The sequence below is a fragment of the Salminus brasiliensis genome, chromosome 2 (genome assembly GCF_030463535.1).
Source record: "Salminus brasiliensis chromosome 2, fSalBra1.hap2, whole genome shotgun sequence".
NCBI lineage: Eukaryota > Metazoa > Chordata > Actinopteri > Characiformes > Bryconidae > Salminus > Salminus brasiliensis.
Window position 1 is genome coordinate 59,084,364 of NC_132879.1, and position 20,029 is coordinate 59,104,392.

The 20,029-nt window shown below is 39.1% G+C and overlaps 2 protein-coding genes across 2 annotated transcripts in view; both read left to right on the forward strand.

The window, feature by feature from the left end:
* Window positions 1–5,940, forward strand: part of LOC140549750 (uncharacterized) — a 34,073-nt gene extending 28,133 nt beyond the window's left edge. Inside the window, exon 7 of the mRNA XM_072673496.1 lies at window positions 3,302–5,940. Within this exon, the coding sequence (XP_072529597.1) occupies window positions 3,302–4,452 (1,151 nt within the window). The 3' untranslated portion in view covers window positions 4,453–5,940. The remainder of the gene's footprint in view (window positions 1–3,301) is intronic.
* Window positions 5,941–5,978: 38 nt separating this feature from the next.
* Window positions 5,979–19,586, forward strand: LOC140549579 (uncharacterized). Its single transcript, XM_072673331.1, is given in 6 exon segments — window positions 5,979–6,769; window positions 8,278–9,429; window positions 12,507–13,235; window positions 13,320–13,631; window positions 17,273–18,520; window positions 18,523–19,586. Coding segments are annotated over 5 exon segments (3,489 nt in total). The 5' UTR covers window positions 5,979–6,769; window positions 8,278–8,375; the 3' UTR covers window positions 18,669–19,586.
* Window positions 19,587–20,029: the final 443 nt, after the last annotated feature.

The window sequence follows — 20,029 nt, forward strand, 5'->3', positions numbered from 1 at the left end:
TGATGAATCTGTATTTCTGATGATGCACACAGTTCAGTTCAGGACCAACACCATGAATACATGGACCCAGCCTGTCTTGTATCAGCAGTCCAGGTTTGTGGAGGTAGTGTAATGCTGAGGGGAATGTTTTTTTTTTTTAGCACGCTTTGGGCTGGTAATACCAGTAAGTCATCATTTGAATGCCACAGTCATAGTAAAGTAGACAATAAAGACAGTTAAGCTAATGCTAAAACTCTTTCCTCTGTATTTACGATGTGCTGCAGGGATCAATCTTTGGTTCCATACCATTTTGAAGCCTCACAGGCCTCTGCCCTGACTGAGCATGGAGCTTTCTGTGGTGCTACTCAATATCAGCACAGCATACCTAATAAATAGTGTCACATAGTGACATTGAAAAGTAAGATAAAATGGCAGAATGGATAAAAACCTCAATTTAATATTTTTTTTAATTAAAAAATCACAAATTGAACAATATAAAGAAGTAGAATATTGAAAATATATATACACTGCCTGGCCAAAAAAAGGTCACCACCTGGAACTAAGGAAATAAGAAAATAGGTAAGAGCATCCCATTGGTTAATTACTGCATTGGTGATTATGTTTCAGCTGGCAAGAAGTTATTTCGACCTAACTGATGATGTAAGTAGCTTCTCATTTGTTGAGCAACCATGTTGAGAAACATCCTGTGGACCTGGAATTAATCTGTTTCAGAAAGGTCAAATTATTGGCATGCAGAGAAAACATCTAAGTAGATTGCTGAAACTACCCAACACGTCATTTAAAAGTGGAAGGACATTGGGGAAACATCATCTTTGAGGAAGGAATGTGGTTGGAAAAAAACTGTGAATGATCGTGATCGTCAATCACTTAAACGTTATCAAATCGTAGACAAACGGCAGTAGAACTCAGGGATATGTTTAATAGTGAAAGTAAGAGCATTTCCACACACAATGCGAAGAGAACACAAGGGATTGGAACTAAACAGCTGTGTAGCCTAAAGAAAACCACTTGTCAGTGAGGCTAACTGGCAAACATGGCTTCAGTTTGCTAGAGAGCATAAGGATTGGAATCTGGAGCAAAGTAAGAAGGTCATGTGTCTCATGAGTCCAGATTTACCCAGCTCCAGAGTGATGGGCTCTTCAGGGAAAGAAGAGAGGCGGTTAAAGTCATGCACCCATCATGAGACATCATTTTCACACATGGATTGGCCACCACAGAGTCCAGACCTGAACCCCATTGAGAATCTTTGGGATGTGCAGTGGTCCAAATCTCCCATCATCAATACAAGATCTTGTTTTGAAAAATGAGTGCAACTTTGGACAGAACTAAATGTTGCGACATTGCAGAAGCTTGTGGAAACAATGCCACATCGAATATATATATATATATATATATATATATATATATATATATATATATATATATATTGTGTGTGTAAATATTACAGATTATATAGAATATAAGACATAAAATATCTGTGGGGTTTACCATAAAAAATGTTTTCTGCAACAAAAGTAACTGTTTTGTTGTTTCACACATTCCCTAGGTCTATAAAAGAAAATATAAATGCCAATAAGTTGGACAAATGTTTTTTTTTGTATGGTGTGAATGCTTTCAGTCTGAGCTTTTGTTACTTTATGTACATGACAAATTATGTCAATGATGCCATTGTAATTAAATAATACTAAATGTTATGATTTTAATATTTCACCACAGCATATGGAGTTAAAGTTAGTTTTTACAATTATAAATTAAGTTTTAATTTTTAAAACCTTTTTCCAAGTCATTTGCTGCAAATGAAATAGTCAGTTCAGCCTGAATGTGAATGTGAAAATCCATTAAGCTGGTAATTTCATCAGTTTGGCTGCCAGCAGTAGCAAACTGGGATTTTAGGTTACAATTTATTTATATTTTATTTTACGTAATTAATAACTGAATAACTACTTTTTCAGTTTACTCTGTATTGAACTAATTTATGTGTGTAGCTTGGGGGTATCTAAATATGATAACTATTAAAATTAGTTAATAAACTAATTACAATGGGATTAGAAGCCCCCTGAGACAAAGTGAATCCTTCTGCAGTCCAAGTGGGGGCGCTAGCTCTACAACTGCGGTTCTCCAAAAACAATGAAGCAGAGAAGAAGTCCGCAGTGTTCTTAGGGAAGCTGCGCTGCTGAAGGTAAATAACTTTCTACACGCTGTTTACAACCAAATCTTACAAAGAAACAGGCGGTAAAACGTTCTCTTTTTTTGTAACAGTAAGACGTAAAACATGTGAAATATGTGAACCAATGCGGAAGCAGCATTTGCCCAGACTGAGATAATGTTTTCATATTTGTGTCTAGATCTTAATTTAGGTTGATTTTGTTGTGTTGTTTCAGCTCCTACTTCTCACACCGGAGCTGCAGTGTTTTTATTTTACACCAATAGAACCCAAAAGGTCACTAGGTGCAGTTTAAGAGTGGAGGTGGGTGGGTGGGTGGGTGTGTGGGATGCTGGTTGAAGGAGTAGTTAAGTTAAAAAGCAAATAAACATGATTAATCACTGACCCTAGATGCAGTTGATCCAGGGTTGCTGGGTATATGACCTGTGCTCTTTTAACACAGGAGTTGCTAGGCTAGAGTGCTAAATGAACACTCATAATTGTAAGTTTAACAAAGCACTAACATTATTACAACTTGTTTGGCAACTTGGGAACTGTTGGAGAACTGTTGCTTGGTCTCTGACCTGTGCTTTAGGTTAGAACAGGAGTTGCTAGGCTACTGTTGCTAACAAACACTCTATAAACACTTTTAAAAGCATTTGTTTCTCAACATGACTCAGTCTCACAGTCAGGAAATACAGGAAACTTGCCAATTGTAACTCCCTTTGGGATTGAACTGTTTTTTATGGAATATAGGAGTTTTGATAAACTGACTTTTTATTGATCTGCAGCATAACCAAGCCAGGCTGAGTTTTGGAACAGTGTGGACAGGAGTTGTTCTCCTCTCTGTTGTCCTGCGTTTTAAATTGGGCATAGGCATCATCATCATGGAAATGTGTAGTCAGTTTGTTTACAGTTAGGGCATAAATGCCCTGTCCTGATTAGGATGTTTAGTATACTGATTCAGGGATGCATGAAAATTATTGAAGAAAAATTATAATTTAAAGTAAGAAGTTAATACAGTGTGGTTAAAATGTATTTTAACCATGCCTTGTTAACATGACAGCCCACACAATCTTTTTTTTCCTTTAATTTCAGTACTTTATTTTCAGACATAACTTTGTGTTGGTTACTATTTTCCTTTTTTTTCTCCCCCAGAATGGAATGACCTTTTCAAGCCTTCCTGTCCAATTTACATTTACAGACACCACCAGAAGGGATCTCTCACAATGCATGAATCAGAAGTGAGACAATGTGAGGATTTACTGGTCGGATGTTCCAGTACTAAAAAAAAAAACTCTGCTACTCTTCACAGCAACACATCTTTTGAACAAACACAAAAGAATAAATTTAAAGTGAAGATGCACCACTGCTCAGAGTGTGGAAATTGTTTTTCTGGACCACACCATCTCAAGCAACACCAGCGTATTCACACCGGCGAGAAACCATATCACTGTTCAGAATGTGGGAAGAGTTTTAATCAAAAAGGCAATCTCCAAAGACACCAGCGCATTCACACAGGAGAAAAACCGTATCAGTGCTCAGAGTGTGGGAAGAGTTTTAGAGTACAGAGCGTTCTCCAAAAACACCAGCGTGTTCACACAGGAGAGAAACCGTTTCACTGCACAGAGTGTGGGATGAGCTTTAGAGTGCAGACTCATCTCCAAACACACCAGCGCATTCACACCGGAGAGAAACCTTATTACTGTTCAGAATGTGGACAGAGTTTTAGAGAGAGTGGTACCCTCCAAAAACACCAGCGTATTCACACTGGAGAGAAACCATATTACTGCTCAGACTGTGGGAAAAGTTTTAATCAACAAAGTAATCTCCAAACACACCAGCGAATTCACACTGGAGAGAAACCCTATCAGTGCTCGGAGTGTGGACAGAGTTTTATAACAAAGTATAGCCTCCAAATACACCAGCGCATTCACACCGGAGAGAAACCCTATCACTGCTCAGAGTGTAGGAAGAGTTTTAATCACCTGGGTGATCTTCAAAGACATCAGCGCATTCACACAGGAGAGAAACCGTATCAGTGTTCAGAGTGTGGGAAGAGTTTTAATCATAAGGGTAATCTCCAGAAACACCAGCGCATTCACACTGGAGAGAAACCATATCACTGCTCAGACTGTGGGAGGAGTTTTAATCATAAGGGTAATCTCCAAGAACACCAGCGCATTCACACTGGAGAGAAACCATATCACTGCTCAGAGTGTGGGAAGAGTTTTCGACGTCCATATTTTAAGGAACACAAATGCATTAAGAGGGAAGTAAAAACTAAAGTAGGGTTACCTGCAGAGTAAATGTTCTGTCTATGCCTAACCTGCTGATTGATTCATTAGGGCCTCACGTGGTCTCCATCATGAAAACTGGCCCAACCCTTAATAAAACAGGATAAGGAAAAGTTTTAATTGCTCTAGTTGTCTTAAGGTTTGAAGGGTGCCTTCAATGGCATGTTTCAGCTCCTTTCAAAGATGCTCAATAGGATTTAGGTCAGGGCTTATAGAAGGCCATTCCAGAGTAGTTCAATGTTTTTCTCTTCGCTATTCTTGGGTGTTTTTAGCTGTGTGTTTTGGGTCATTATCCTGTTGCAAGACCCATGACCTGTGACTGAGACCAAGCTTTCTGACACTGGGCAGCACATGTCTCTCTAGAATCCCTTGATAGTCTTGAGATTTCATTGTACCCTGCACAGATTCAAGTCACCCTGTGCCAGATGCAGCAAAGCAGCCCCAGAACAAAACAGAGCCTCCATGTTTCACAGTAGGGACAGTGTTCTTTTCTTGATATGCTTCATTTTTCCGTCTGTGAACACTGAGCTTATGTGCCTATGCAAAAAGTTAATTTTTTGTCTCATCTGTCCATAGGACATTCTCCCAGAAGCTCTGGGGCTTGTCAACATGTAGTTTGGCAAATTCCAGTCTGGCTTTTTATGATTTGTTTTCAACAATGGTGTCCTCCTTGGTCGTCTCCCATGAAGTCCATTTTGACTCAAACAACGACGGATGGTGCGATCTGACACTGAAGTTCACCTTTAATCTCTTTAGAAGTTTTTCTGGACTTTTGTTACCATTCATATTATCTGTGTCTTTGATTGGTCATCAATTTTCCTCCTGCGGCCATGTCCAGGGAGGTTGGGTCCAGTCCCATGGATCTTAAATTTCTGAATGATATGTGCAACTGTAGTCACAGGAACATCAAGCTGCTTGGAGATGGTTTTATAAACCTTTACCTTTAACATGCTTCTCTATAATTTTCTTTCTAATCTCCTGAGACAAGTCTTTCCTTTGCTTCCTCTGGTCTATGTTGAGTGTGGTACACACCATGTCACCAAACAGCACAGTATCTACCTGTAGCCCTATATATAGGCCCACTGACTGATTACAAGATTTTTAGACACATGTGATGCTAATTAGTGGACATACCTTGATGTAACATGTCCCTTTGGTCACATTATTTTCAGGGGTACCATAATTTTTGTCCAGGCCTGTTTAATGAGTTTACTTTTTAAAATAATTCTAGGGTTTTCATTTGTTAATTTTCATAGATTTTTTTTATTTATTATAACTTTTGACGAATGAAGTTATTTCTGTGACCATTGTGGGTTTTTCTTTCATTAACCGAGGGGTACCAACAATTTTGTCCACGTGTGTATATTTCAAAGACGTGATTCTATCTTATTTTTCTTATTATACTTTCCATCTCCAGTGTCTAATTCCAATTGTTAGTTTTACCTGTACAAATGTTGGTCCCCATTTGGAATAAACTGTTTGTGAACCCACAGTGAGAAATGACCTCTAATCTCGCTTTAAGTTCATACGCTGTATGTTTAATATTGTTTTTGTCTTGTTATACAATCCTGTAAGTTCTGGAATTTCTTCCATTTTGCGACGTTTTAAACCAGTGAGTAGATGTGTTCTGTTTTTGTTGTATCACAACAAATAGACTAGGAAATGAGTCTTTAATCCATAGACAATATTGACTGTAACTATGAAGCTTTTCCCCTGCTTTCCACCAGTGTTAGGTGGTGAATTGGTAATGGTTTTTTCACGAGTTTACTTCACCATTTGTTCACATTACCAGTTATATTTTACTTATATGTACATATATATTGTACACTGTGAGTATCATTCTGTTTTAGATTGTTTGTTATTTTACAGCCCAGTAACATACAGTCATGTCAACAAGTTTGCTCATGAAAACGTAACATGTTTGAACATACCTATGGACATTTGATCTCCATTTGAACAATACTAAAGAGATGGAGGTAATGTAACTAAACACATACAACTAAAGAAATATACTAAAATGTAAAATGTAATTGCTAGAAATGCAAATTACCTGTAAGAAAACGTTTTTGCTTTATTTATTATTATGTTATTGTTTAGTAGTAGCAGTAGTGTTATTGTGCTGCTTCAACTTCTAGCCTCAGGCGGGGTTTACCGGAATACCCCGACCTACGGAGCCACAGTGATCACTTGGTTGTAGTGTGGGTCCTCCTGAAGTCCAGGTGGGGGCGCTAAATCTACAACTGTGGTTCTTCAAAGACAGTGAAGCGGAGTAGAAGAAGATCCTGGTCCGCAGTGTTCTTCTAGAGGAACAGGAGCTGCTCTGCTGAAGGTAACCAGCTCTTCTACACTGTTTACACTCTGTTTACACTCTGTTTACACTCTGTTTACACTGTGTTTACACTCTGTTTACACTCTGTTTACACTGTGTTTACACTCTGTTTACACTGTGTTTACACTGTGTTTACACTCTGTTTACACTCTGTTTACACTGTGTTTACAGTTTACTGGTGGAGAAATGCTCTCTTTCCCAACAGTAAGATGTAAAAGAGGTGGTATATGGAGCTAAAACAGAAGAAACTGTCACCCATACTGAGCTGAGGAGGCTAATGTTAGTTAGTCTGTGATTGTTGGGGAGTTTTCCTGCTTCAGATTTTCTAGTTGAGATTAGTTTGTAGTTCAAGTTGATTGTATTGTGATGGTTCAGCTTTTGAACTGCTTTTTTTTTAGTTTGATGGCTTAGCTGGTCTACAAGCATGATCAATCTAAACCAAGCTAGAAAACCAGTATGACCAAGCATGACCTGCGTGACCAAAATCAAATGCAACAAAGACCATCCCAACCAATTACCAGCAAACCAGACGTTTCTTTAGGGACACAGAAAACAAACTAATTGGTTAAAGGGAGAAAAACTATTAAAAAAAACACATTACTTATAGCATTACTATGTAGCATTTTTCCCTGAGAATAATATAATTCTCTACAAATTCTCCTCTGACCTGTAATAGGTAGAATATATTTCTATTGTTGATACTCTGAGTTCAGCACACTAGTGACTGCACTAAGATCCTTTGGTGAAGTGGGTAGGACAACACTTGCCAGAACTGCGTAACTGGGTGTAACCTCAATCATATTTAGAAAAACATTGTAAAATTATTTGGTCCATATGCTTCTCTCACTTCAGATCTCTCTCTCAGCACACCAAGAAATATGTGTGAAAAGCAAGTCCTTTAGTGATGGCGCAAAACGCAAATTACACTTCCCAACTGTATGGAGAGCTCAGAAGCAGAACATGCCATGCCATGCAGTGTCTATGCATCTGAACCAAGTATGGTGTCTCTAGGTCTGTTTTAAATACTCAGAAAGGTCTGAAACCAAACACAACACAAAGTGCTTTAGAACATTATTATTAAAAATACACCTACATATTTAGTAACAGTGATCATTTAGAGACAGTTAATCTTACAATCTGGTAGGCCTAGTTGAGGCTTGCCCTTGTTTTCCATGACATAAACTGCAGCTAGTAGAAATTCTGGTACTGTTTACTTGTTTGATACTGTATTGGCACTTCCATAAGCTACTAATGGTAGGTGCATGCAGTTTGACATCTACAGTGCTGTGCACAGACTGTATCGTGGGACAGGGGTTGTTCTCCTCAGATTGTTGTTCTGTGTTCCATGTTGGGTATAGGCATCACCTTCAAGAAAATGTTACCACTTTGTAAATTAGTTTATCAGACAATACACCCTACTTTGTCTCCCTTTTGAGTACTTTTTATATATTTGTGGGTTTTGCTATTTATTTCATTTTAATATAGACTTTTACTTTTTTCTCTTTTAGAATGAAACAACCTTCTCAAGTCTTCTGTTTGTCCTAGTTTCCAGTTTCCCCACAGAGATCCAATTTACTTACAAACACCAAAATAAACTTCTGTCACAATGCTGAAATCAGAAGAGGTAAAAAGTGAGGATCTTGTGGATGGAGGTTCCAGTACTCAAACAACATCTTACAGACAAAAACAAAAAAATAAAATAACACACTACTGCTCAGTGTGTGGAAAGGCTTTTCCTGGGCTGCATCATCTCAAACAACATCAGCGTATTCACACCGGAGAAAAACCATTTCACTGCTCAGAATGTGGGATGAGTTTTAGAGACTGTACTAACCTCAAAACACACCAGCGCATTCACACAGGAGAGAAACCATATCACTGCTCAGAGTGTGGGATGAGTTTCAGAAAGAGTGGTACCCTGAAAACACACCAGCGCATTCACACCGGAGAGAAACCGTATCACTGCACAGACTGTGGTATGACTTTTAGAGAGAGTGGTACCCTCAAAAAACACCAGCGCATTCACACTGGAGAGAAGCCATATCACTGCTCAGAATGTGAGAAAAGTTTTAATCAACAGAGTAGTCTCCAAATGCATCAGCGCATTCACACAGGAGAGAAACCATATCAGTGCTTGGAGTGTGGACAGAGTTTTATAACAAAGTATAGCCTACAAATACACCATAGCATTCACACTGGAGAGAAACCGTATCACTGCTCAGACTGTGGGAAAGGTTTCAATCAACAAAGTAGTCTCCAAACACACCAGCGCATTCACACAGGAGAGAAACCGTTTTACTGTTCAGACTGTGGGAAAAGTTTTAATCATAAGGGTAATCTCCAAGAACACCAGCGCATTCACACGGGAGAGAAACCTTATCAGTGCTCAGAGTGTGGGATGAGTTTTAGAGAGAGTGGTACCCTCAAAACACACCAGCGCATTCACACTAGAGAAAAACCGTATCACTGCTCTCACTGTGGGAAACGTTTTAATCATAAAGGTAATCTCCAAGAACACCAGCGCATTCACACTGGAGAGAAACCGTATCACTGTTCAGAGTGTGGGAAGAGTTTTAATCATAAAGGTAATCTCCATAAACACCAGCGCATTCACACAACAGAGAAACCATATCACTGCTCAGAATGTGGGAAGAGTTTTCCACATTCATATTTTAAGGAACACAAATGCGTTAAGAGGGAAGTAAAAACTAATGTAGGGTTACCTGCAGCCAAAGTACATGTTCCATCTATGCCTAACCTGTTGATTGATTCATCAGTGCATCACGTGGTGTCCATCATGACAACAGGCCCACAGCCCACAAGAGCCCTTAATTCAACAATGGAACGAGATAAGGAAGAGTTTTAAACAAGACAAAGCACCAAGAGAAACCTTCTTGAGTTATAATAACAGCATATGTGAATTATCTATCTGGAGAACTTCACTGGACTTTCATAACATGGGAAATCATCTATTGTTTGTGATTAAATCATGTATGACTGTAATTTCTGAATGTTATAATGAGTAATGCTAAATATGTTGTATTTGATGTTAAATGAAGTGCAAATCAGAATATTTTTAGTGACCTTATGTATAATATGGTATATATGGACTTGGATATGTCTGGTTTCAGGAGGACATGCCACTGGGAGTGGTGAGGTCTGAATGCTACCCACAATGATTGTAGAAAAATATGGACAATGTAATGTTTCAAAAGTGAAGCCTCCACTTGTTTAGTGCCTGTACTGTCTGGCTGCAGTATGATGTTTAGATCCACCCTTCCTCAAATATTTAGAAGACATGTGTTTTCATCTTACTGTTTTCCTCTAAACAGTCTTTACATGTCCAGCGTCTAATTTCAATGGTTAGCTTTCCCTGTGCTAATATTGGTCCTTTTTTACCCCATTTTACCATTATCGTAAGAAGGCAGGGTTACACCTAGGAATTAAGTGATTCACTGTCTTCAGAACATCACTGAACAACTATAATTGGATGGAAACATTAATTGATTCGGAATAAACTGTTAGTGAACCCACAGTGAGAAAAAAAACTCTAATCTTGCTCATCCGCTGTATGTTTAATATTGTTTTTGTCTTGATTACAACCTTGTACGTTCTGGGATTTTTGTCATTTTGTGACATTTTAAACCAGTGAGTAGATGTGTTCTGTTTTTTTCATGACTTTACTTCACCATTTGATCGCATTACCAGTTTGAATTTACTTATGTACATATATCTTGTACATTGTGAATATAATCATATTTTGGATTGTTTCTTGTTTTACAGCCCTTTTATATAAGGTTAACTCAAAAGGTTAGCTCGTGAAAACATGTTTCACATGTTTGAACATACCTATGGACATTTGTGGAATATAATTTCTAAAAATGCAACAAAAATTCATGTTTTTCTTATTTTTAAAAACATAAAGTTTAATAAGGTCTAATTACCAAATATTTAAACAATAGAATGAAAGCTGTTGTAAGTATGCCAATATATATATATATATATATATATATAGTAATAGAAATGGAACAGAGATGATAGATGAACTAAAATGTGCTGCTGTTGTCCCTGTATTCTCCATAATTACCATCCCTGAAGTTCCTTACCATCACCAAATTGTCAGAAAATGTCCTAAAGTGATAGAGATCCGACCAGTACTGGAAACCGTTCGTGTGGTCTGTGGTCACATGGCTGTAGTGTGCTTCCTCCTGAAGTCCAGGTGGGGGCGCTAGTTCTACAACTGTGGTTCTTCAAAGACAGTGAAGCGGAGTAGAAGAAGATCCTGGTCCGCAGTGTTCTTCTAGAGGAACAGGAGCTGCTCTGCTGAAGGTAAACAGCTCTTCTACACTGTTTACACTCTGTTTACACTGTGTTTACACTCTGTTTACACTCTGTTTACACTGTGTTTACAGTTTACTGGTGGAGAAATGCTCTCTTTCCCAACAGTAAGATGTAAAAGAGGTGGTATATGGAGCTAAAACAGAAGAAACTGTCACCCATACTGAGCTGAGGAGGCTAATGTTAGTTATAATACGATATATCAGTATCCTCATTAACATCTGTGAGTAGAACACATTAGCCAGACTTGTTGTCATAATGTACATTAGACCATGAAAAGTTGTGGGAGCAGTTTATTTTTAATGTGTACAACAGGTCTGGAGAACCCTCCTGTCTGTGATCCAGTAATGGCAGCTGCTTATTACTCAAACAAGCTGAGCTCTTTACAGTAAACATCTTCTTTGACAGTGGCCCTGACATTATTTAACATACTTTGTCTAACATAATGAGATTTACATAACGTTTTCTGACAGAACCAACTGAAGAGAGAACTCAGGAGCAGGACATGCCAAACCGTGCATGCTGGTAATTTAAAAAGACAGTACTTGTAAAGCCAGAACAATCGTGGAGTGAAGGTGTTTGATTGGTTTCAAGAAAGTTTTGCACCTGTCATTCTGGACAGCAGTCTCTGTGCATCTGGGCCAAGTATGCTGTCTTTAGGTCTGTTTTAAATACTTAAAAAAATAAAACATCTTTAGAACATTGTGCTTGAAAGTACAGCTAAAGAAACAGTCATCATTTAGAGATTAGTTAATCTTACAGTCTGGTAGACCTAGTGGTTTCTGGCCTTTGTTATCCATAACATTAAACTGCAGCATGCAGAAATTCTGATACTGTGTTTGAACTTCCATAAGCTACCAATGGTAGGTGCATTTACTTTTAATATCAACAGTGCTATGCACAGACTGTGTCATGGGGTCATCGGGGACAGGGGTTGTTCTTACCGGATTGTTGTTCTGTGATTCACATTAGGCACAGGCATCAACATCATGGAAATGTGTTTTCATTTTGTAATATAGTTATTCTGACAGGTCACACTACTTTGTCTCTCTTTTGAGTACTTTCTTTTGTGTCTTTGTGTGCTACAATTTGTTTCTTTTTAATGTTGAATTTTATGTTGTTTTTTTCTTTTACAGTAGATTGAGTTCCGGAAGTCTTCTATTGCTCCTACTTTCGGGTTTCCCCACAGAGATCCTATTTATTTACAAACACAATAATAAGCATCACCAAGAAGGATCTCTCACAATGCTGACATCAGAAGAGGTCAAATGTGAGGATCTTGAAGTCAAAGATTCCAGTATTCAAACAACATCTTACAAACAAAAACAAAAAAATAAGATCACAGAATGTGAGATGAGTTTTAGAGAAAGTGCTACCCTACAAAAACAGCAGCACATTTACGCAGGAGAAAAACTGTTTCACTGCTCAGAATGTGGGAAGAGTTTTAATCAAAAAAGCAATCTCCAAAGACACCAGCGCATTCACACTGGAGAGAAACCGTATCACTGCTCAGATTGTGGACAGTGTTTTAGGACCCGTGGTTCCCTCCAAAGACACAGGAGCATTCACACTGGAGAGAAACCATATCAGTGCTCGGACTGCGGACAGAGCTTTGTAACAAAATATAGCCTCCAAATACACCAGCGCATTCACACCGGAGAGAAGCCGTATCACTGCTCAGACTGTGGAAAGAGCTTTAGAATGAAGAATGATCTCCAACGACACCAGCGAGTTCACTCTGGAGAGAAAACATATCAGTGTTCAGAGTGTGGACAAAGTTTTATAACAAAGTATAGCTTCCAAGTACACCAGCGTATTCACACCGGAGAGAAACCCTATTACTGCTCAGAATGTGGGAAGAGTTTTAGAGCGAGGGGTACCCTCCAAATGCACCAACGCATTCATGCTGGAGAGAAACCATATCAGTGCACAGAGTGTGGGAAGAGTTTTAATCAAAAAGTCAATCTCCAAATGCACCAGCACATTCACACTGGAGAGAAACCATATCGGTGCACAGAGTGTGGGAAAAGTTTTAATCAAAAAGGCAATCTCCAAATGCACCAGCGTATTCACACTGGAGAGAAACCATATCACTGCTCAGAGTGTGGGAAGAGTTTTAGAGATAGCGGTACCCTTAAAACACACCAGCGCATTCACACTGGAGAAAAACTGTTTCACTGCTCAGAATGTGGACAGAGTTTCAATCAAAAAGGCAATTTCCAAAAACACCAACGCATTCACACTGGAGAGAACCCATATCACTGCTCAGAGTGTGGGATGAGTTTTAGAGAGAGTCGTACCCTCCAAACACACCAGCGTATTCACACTGGAGAGAAACCATATCAGTGCTCAGACTGTGGGAAAAGCTTTAGAGTACAGAGTTTTCTCCAAAAACATCAGCGCATTCACACTGGAGAGAAACCATATCACTGCTCAGAGTGTGGGAAGAGTTTTAATCAACAAAGCAATCTTCTAACGCACCAGCGCATTCACACTGGAGAGAAACCATATCACTGCTCAGAGTGTGGGATGAGTTTTAGACAAAATGGTACCCTCAAAGCACACCAGCGTATTCACACCGGAAAGAAACCATATCAGAATGTGGAAAGAGTTTCAATCAAAAAAGCAATCTCCAAAAATACCAGCACATTCACACAGGAGTGAAACCGTATTACTGCTCAGAGTGTGGGAAAAGTTTTCCATGTCCATATTTTAAGGAACACAAGGGAAGTAAAAACTAATGTAGGGTTACCTGCAAAGTAAATGTTCCGTCTATGCTTAACCTGTTGATTGATTAGTCGGGGCCATATATGGTCTCCATCATGACAACAGGCCCTCAGACCATGAGATCCCTCAAATCAGCAATGGATCAAGATGAGGAAACATTTGAACCTTTCCAGGAGAAAGCACATTTCCCAACTTCTCCAGTTATGAAAACAGCATCTGTGAATTATCTGCCTGGAGAACTTCACAGGACTTTAACAACTTGGCATGTCATCTGCTATTTGTGATTAAATCATGTCATAGTACTGGAATTTCTGTATTTTTGTATTGAGCATTGCTCAATGTGTTGTATTTGATGTTAAATGAAGCCCAAATTCATGTTTAGGATATCAGAATATTTTCTGTGAAATCATGGATAATATGATGTGTATGTATATAAAGGCTGTATGTCCAGTTTCAAGAGGACACATCAATGGGAGTGGTGAGGTCTGAATGCTACCCACATGGATTGTAGAAAAGCATAGACAGTGTCTCAAAAGTGGTGCCTCCACATGTTTAGTGCCTGTGCTTGCTGGCTGCAGTATGATGCGTAGCTCCACCCACCCTCATATATTTTGAAGACATATGTTTCCATTGTATTTTTTTTTTTTACCTCCATTTTGTGGTGTTTTAAGCCAGGGAGTAGATGTGTCTCTGTTTTTCTTGAATTACAACAAATAGACTAGGGAATGAGTCTTTAATCCATAGACAATATTGACTGTTATTATGAAGATTTTCCTTGCTTTCCACCAGTGTTGGGTGGGGAATTCTGCTAAATACCGTAAATGTAAATGTAAATGAATTGGTGAATTTTGCATGCACCTACTTTAGCATTTGCTCACATTACCCGTTTGTGCTGAATTATATGTAAATATAATGATGAAAGATTAAACCTTAAATGTGCTGCTGTTGTCCTTTTGCACAACACCACAAAGCTGTACGCAAGGTCCTTGTATTCTCCTTAAGGACTATCCCTGATGTACCCCGCCATCACCAAATTGTCTGAAAATATAAGTGGTAAGTGGTAAAGATCCGACCAGTACTGGAAACAATCCATGTACAGGGGGGAGAGGAAAGGGGAGATGGAGCACAGTGCGGACAGCAGGGCTGTAAATGATCATCCAATATTGGTCAGATTGTGGGGGCTTATAATGGATGGCTTTTAATTTTTTATTTTATTTATGTTTTGGTTCATTTTTACTTCATTTATTATTATGTTATTGTTTGGTAGTAGCAGTAGTGTTATTGTGTTGCTTCAACTTCTAGCCTCAGTCGGGGTTTACCAGAATACCCTGACCTACTGAGCCGCAGTGGTCACATGGCGTCCTCCTGAAGTCCAGGTGGGGGCGCTAGTTCTACAACTGTGGTTCTTCAAAGACAGTGAAGCGGAGTAGAAGAAGATCCTGGTCCGCAGTGTTCTAGAGGAACAGGAGCTGCTCTGCTGAAGGTAAACAGCTCTTCTACACTGTTTACACTCTGTTTACACTGTGTTTACACTCTGTTTACACTCTGTTTACACTGTGTTTACAGTTTACTGGTGGAGAAATGCTCTCTTTCCCAACAGTAAGATGTAAAAGAGGTGGTATATGGAGCTAAAACAGAAGAAACTGTCACCCATACTGAGCTGAGGAGGCTAATGTTAGTTAGTCTGTGATTGTTGGGGAGTTTTCCTGCTTCAGATTTTCTAGTTGAGATTAGTTTGTAGTTCAAGTTGATTGTATTGTGTTGGTTCAGCTTCTGAACTGCTTTTGTTTGAGTTTGGTGGCTTAGCTGGTCTACAAGCATGATCAATCTGACCAAGCATGACCTGCATGACCAAAATCAAATGCAACCAAGACAATCCCAACCAGTAACCAGCAAACCAGCAGTTTCTTTAGGGACACAGAAAACAGACTGTTACTGTTTAAACAGAGAACCATGATTAATAAAAATAAAATCCTTTTGTTGTGAGCAGTGCTTAATTGCTAAATTAAGAAATGGTAAGCTTCTTGTGCCTTAGGTTATAGACTCCTGCAGTTTGTTTAAACATTTTGTCTGAGTTACTAAAAGTAAACCAGTATAATGGATGAGCTTTAGTTTGTCTTCAGGTGACCTTGCTCCCTGTTTAAAAGCTGCCTAGAAGGTGAAGCCGTTACTTTAAAGCATCTATTACATGTTTTAATATAATACGATATATCAGTATCCTCATTAACATCTGTGAGTAGAACACATTAGCCAGACTTGTTGTCATAATGTACATTAGACCATGAAAAGTTGTGGGAGCAGTTTATTTTTAATGTGTACAACAGGTCTGGAGAACCCTCCTGTCTGTGATCCAGTAATGGCAGCTGCTTATTACTCAAACAAGCTGAGCTCTTTACGGTAAACATCTTCTTTGACAGTGGCCCTGACATTATTTAACATACTTTGTCTAACATGATGAGATTTACATAACGTTTTCTGACAGAACCAACTGAAGAGAGAACTCAGGAGCAGGACATGCCAAACCGTGCATGCTGGTAATTTAAAAAGACAGTACTTGTAAAGCCAGAACAATCGTGGAGTGAAGGTGTTTGATTGGTTTCAAGAAAGTTTTGCGCCTGTCATTCTGGACAGCAGTCTCTGTGCATCTGGGCCAAGTATGCTGTCTTTAGGTCTGTTTTAAATACTTAAAAAAATAAAACATCTTTAGAACATTGTGCTTGAAAATACAGCTAAAGAAACAGTCATCATTTAGAGATTAGTTAATCTTACAGTCTGGTAGACCTAGTGGTTTCTGGCCTTTGTTATCCATAACATTAAACTGCAGCATGCAGAAATTCTGATACTGTGTTTGAACTTCCATAAGCTACCAATGGTAGGTGCATTTACTTTTAATATCAACAGTGCTATGCACAGACTGTGTCATGGGGTCATCGGGGACAGGGGTTGTTCTTACCGGATTGTTGTTCTGTGATTCACATTAGGCACAGGCATCAACATCATGGAAATGTGTTTTCATTTTGTAATATAGTTATTCTGACAGGTCACACTACTTTGTCTCTCTTTTGAGTACTTTCTTTTGTGTCTTTGTGTGCTACAATTTGTTTCTTTTTAATGTTGAATTTTATGTTGTTTTTTTCTTTTACAGTAGATTGAGTTCCGGAAGTCTTCTATTGCTCCTACTTTCGGGTTTCCCCACAGAGATCCTATTTATTTACAAACACAATAATAAGCATCACCAAGAAGGATCTCTCACAATGCTGACATCAGAAGAGGTCAAATGTGAGGATCTTGAAGTCAGAGATTCCAGTATTCAAACAACATCTTACAAACAAAAACAAAAAAATAAGATCACAGAATGTGAGATGAGTTTTAGAGAAAGTGCTACCCTACAAAAACAGCAGCACATTTACGCAGGAGAAAAACTGTTTCACTGCTCAGCATGTGGGAAGAGTTTTAATAAAAAAAGCAATCTCCAAAGACACCAGCGCATTCACACTGGAGAAAAAACGTATCACTGCTCAGATTGTGGACAGTGTTTTAGGACCCGTGGTTCCCTCCAAAGACACAGGAGCATTCACACTGGAGAGAAACCATATCAGTGCTCGGACTGCGGACAGAGCTTTGTAACAAAATATAGCCTCCAAATACACCAGCGCATTCACACCGGAGAGAAGCCGTATCACTGCTCAGACTGTGGAAAGAGCTTTAGAATGAAGAATGATCTCCAACGACACCAGCAAGTTCACTCTGGAGAGAAAACATATCAGTGTTCAGAGTGTGGACAAAGTTTTATAACAAAGTATAGTTTCCAAGTACACCAGCGTATTCACACCGGAGAGAAACCCTATTACTGCTCAGAATGTGGGAAGAGTTTTAGAGCGAGGGGTACCCTCCAAATGCACCAACGCATTCATGCTGGAGAGAAACCATATCAGTGCACAGAGTGTGGGAAGAGTTTTAATCAAAAAGTCAATCTCCAAATGCACCAGCACATTCACACTGGAGAGAAACCATATCGGTGCTCAGATTGTGGGAAGAGTTTTAATCAAAAAGTCAATCTCCAAATGCACCAGTACATTCACACTGGAGAGAAACCATATCGGTGCACAGAGTGTGGGAAGAGTTTTAATCAAAAAGGCAATCTCCAAATGCACCAGCGTATTCACACTGGAGAGAAACCATATCACTGCTCAGAGTGTGGGAAGAGTTTTAGAGATAGCGGTACCCTCAAAACACACCAGCACATTCACACTGGAGAAAAACTGTTTCACTGCTCAGAATGTGGACAGAGTTTTAATCAAAAGGGCAATTTCCAAAAACACCAACGCATTCACACTGGAGAGAACCCATATCACTGCTCAGAGTGTGGGATGTGTTTTAGAGAGAGTCGTACCCTCCAAACACACCAGCGTATTCAAACTGGAGAGAAACCGTATCAGTGCTCAGACTGTGGGAAAAGCTTTAGAGTACAGAGTTTTCTCCAAAAACATCAGCGCATTCACACTGGAGAGAAACCATATCAGTGCTCAGAGTGTGGAAAGAGTTTTAATCAACAAAGCAATCTTCGAACGCACCAGCGCATTCACACTGGAGAGAAACCATATCACTGCTCAGAGTGTGGGATGAGTTTTAGACATAATTGTACCCTCAAAGCACACCAGCGTATTCACACCGGAAAGAAACCATATCAGAATGTGGAAAGAGTTTCAATCAAAAAAGCAATCTCCAAAAATACCAGCACATTCACACAGGAGTGAAACCGTATTACTGCTCAGAGTGTGGGAAAAGTTTTCCATGTCCATGTTTTAAGGAACACGAGGGAAGTAAAAACTAATGTAGGGTTACCTGCAGAGTAAATGCTTAATCTGTTGATTGATAAGTCGGGCCATATATGGTCTCCATCATGACAACAGGCCCTCAGACCATGAGATCCCTCAAATCAGCAATGGATCAAGATGAGGAAACATTTTAACCTTTCCAGGAGAAAGCACATTTCCCAACCTCTCCAGTTATGATAACAGCATCTGTGAATTATCTGCCTGGAGAACTTCACAGGACTTTAACAACTTGGCATGTCATCTGCTGTTTGTGATTAAATCATGTCATAGGACTGGAAGTTTTGAATTTTTCTGAATTGTACATTGCTCAATGTGTTGTATTTGATGTTGAATGAAGCCCAAATTCATGTTTAGGATATCAGAATATTTTCTGTGAAATCATGGATAATATGATGTGTATGTATATAAAGGCTGTATGTCCAGTTTCAAGAGGACACATCAATGGGAGTGGTGAGGTCTGAATGCTACCTACATGGATTGTAGAAAAACATAGACAGTGTAAGTGTCTCAAAAGTGGTGCCTCCACATGTTTAGTGCCTGTGCTTGCTGGCTGCAGTATGATGCGTAGCTCCACCCACCCTCATATATTTTGAAGACATATGTTTCTATTGTATTTTTTTTTTTTTACCTCCATTTTGTGGTGTTTTAAGCCAGGGAGTAGATGTGTCTCTGTTTTTCTTGAATTACAACAAATAGACTAGGGAATGAGTCTTTAATCCATAGACAATATTGACTGTTATTATGAAGATTTTCCTTGCTTTCCACCAGTGTTGGGTGGGGAATTCTGCTAAATACCGTAAATGTAAATGTAAATGAATTGGTGAATTTTGCATGCACCTACTTTAGCATTTGCTCACATTACCCGTTTGTGTTGAATTATATGTAAATATAATGATGAAAGATTAAACCTTAAATGTGCTGCTGTTGTCCTTTTGCACAACACCACAAAGCTGTACGCAAGGTCCTTGTATTCTCCTTAAGGACTATCCCTGATGTACCCCGCCATCACCAAATTGTCTGAAAATATAAGTGGTAAGTGGTAAAGATCCGACCAGTACTGGAAACAATCCATGTACAGGGGGGATATTGGTCAGATTGTGGGGACTTATAATGGATGGCTTTTAATTTTTTATTTTATTTATGTTTTGGTTCATTTTTACTTCATTTATTATTATGTTATTGTTTGGTAGTAGCAGTAGTGTTATTGTGTTGCTTCAACTTCTAGCCTCAGTCGGGGTTTACCAGAATACCCTGACCTACTGAGCCGCAGTGGTCACATGGCGTCCTCCTGAAGTCCAGGTGGGGGCGCTAGTTCTACAACTGTGGTTCTTCAAAGACAGTGAAGCGGAGTAGAAGA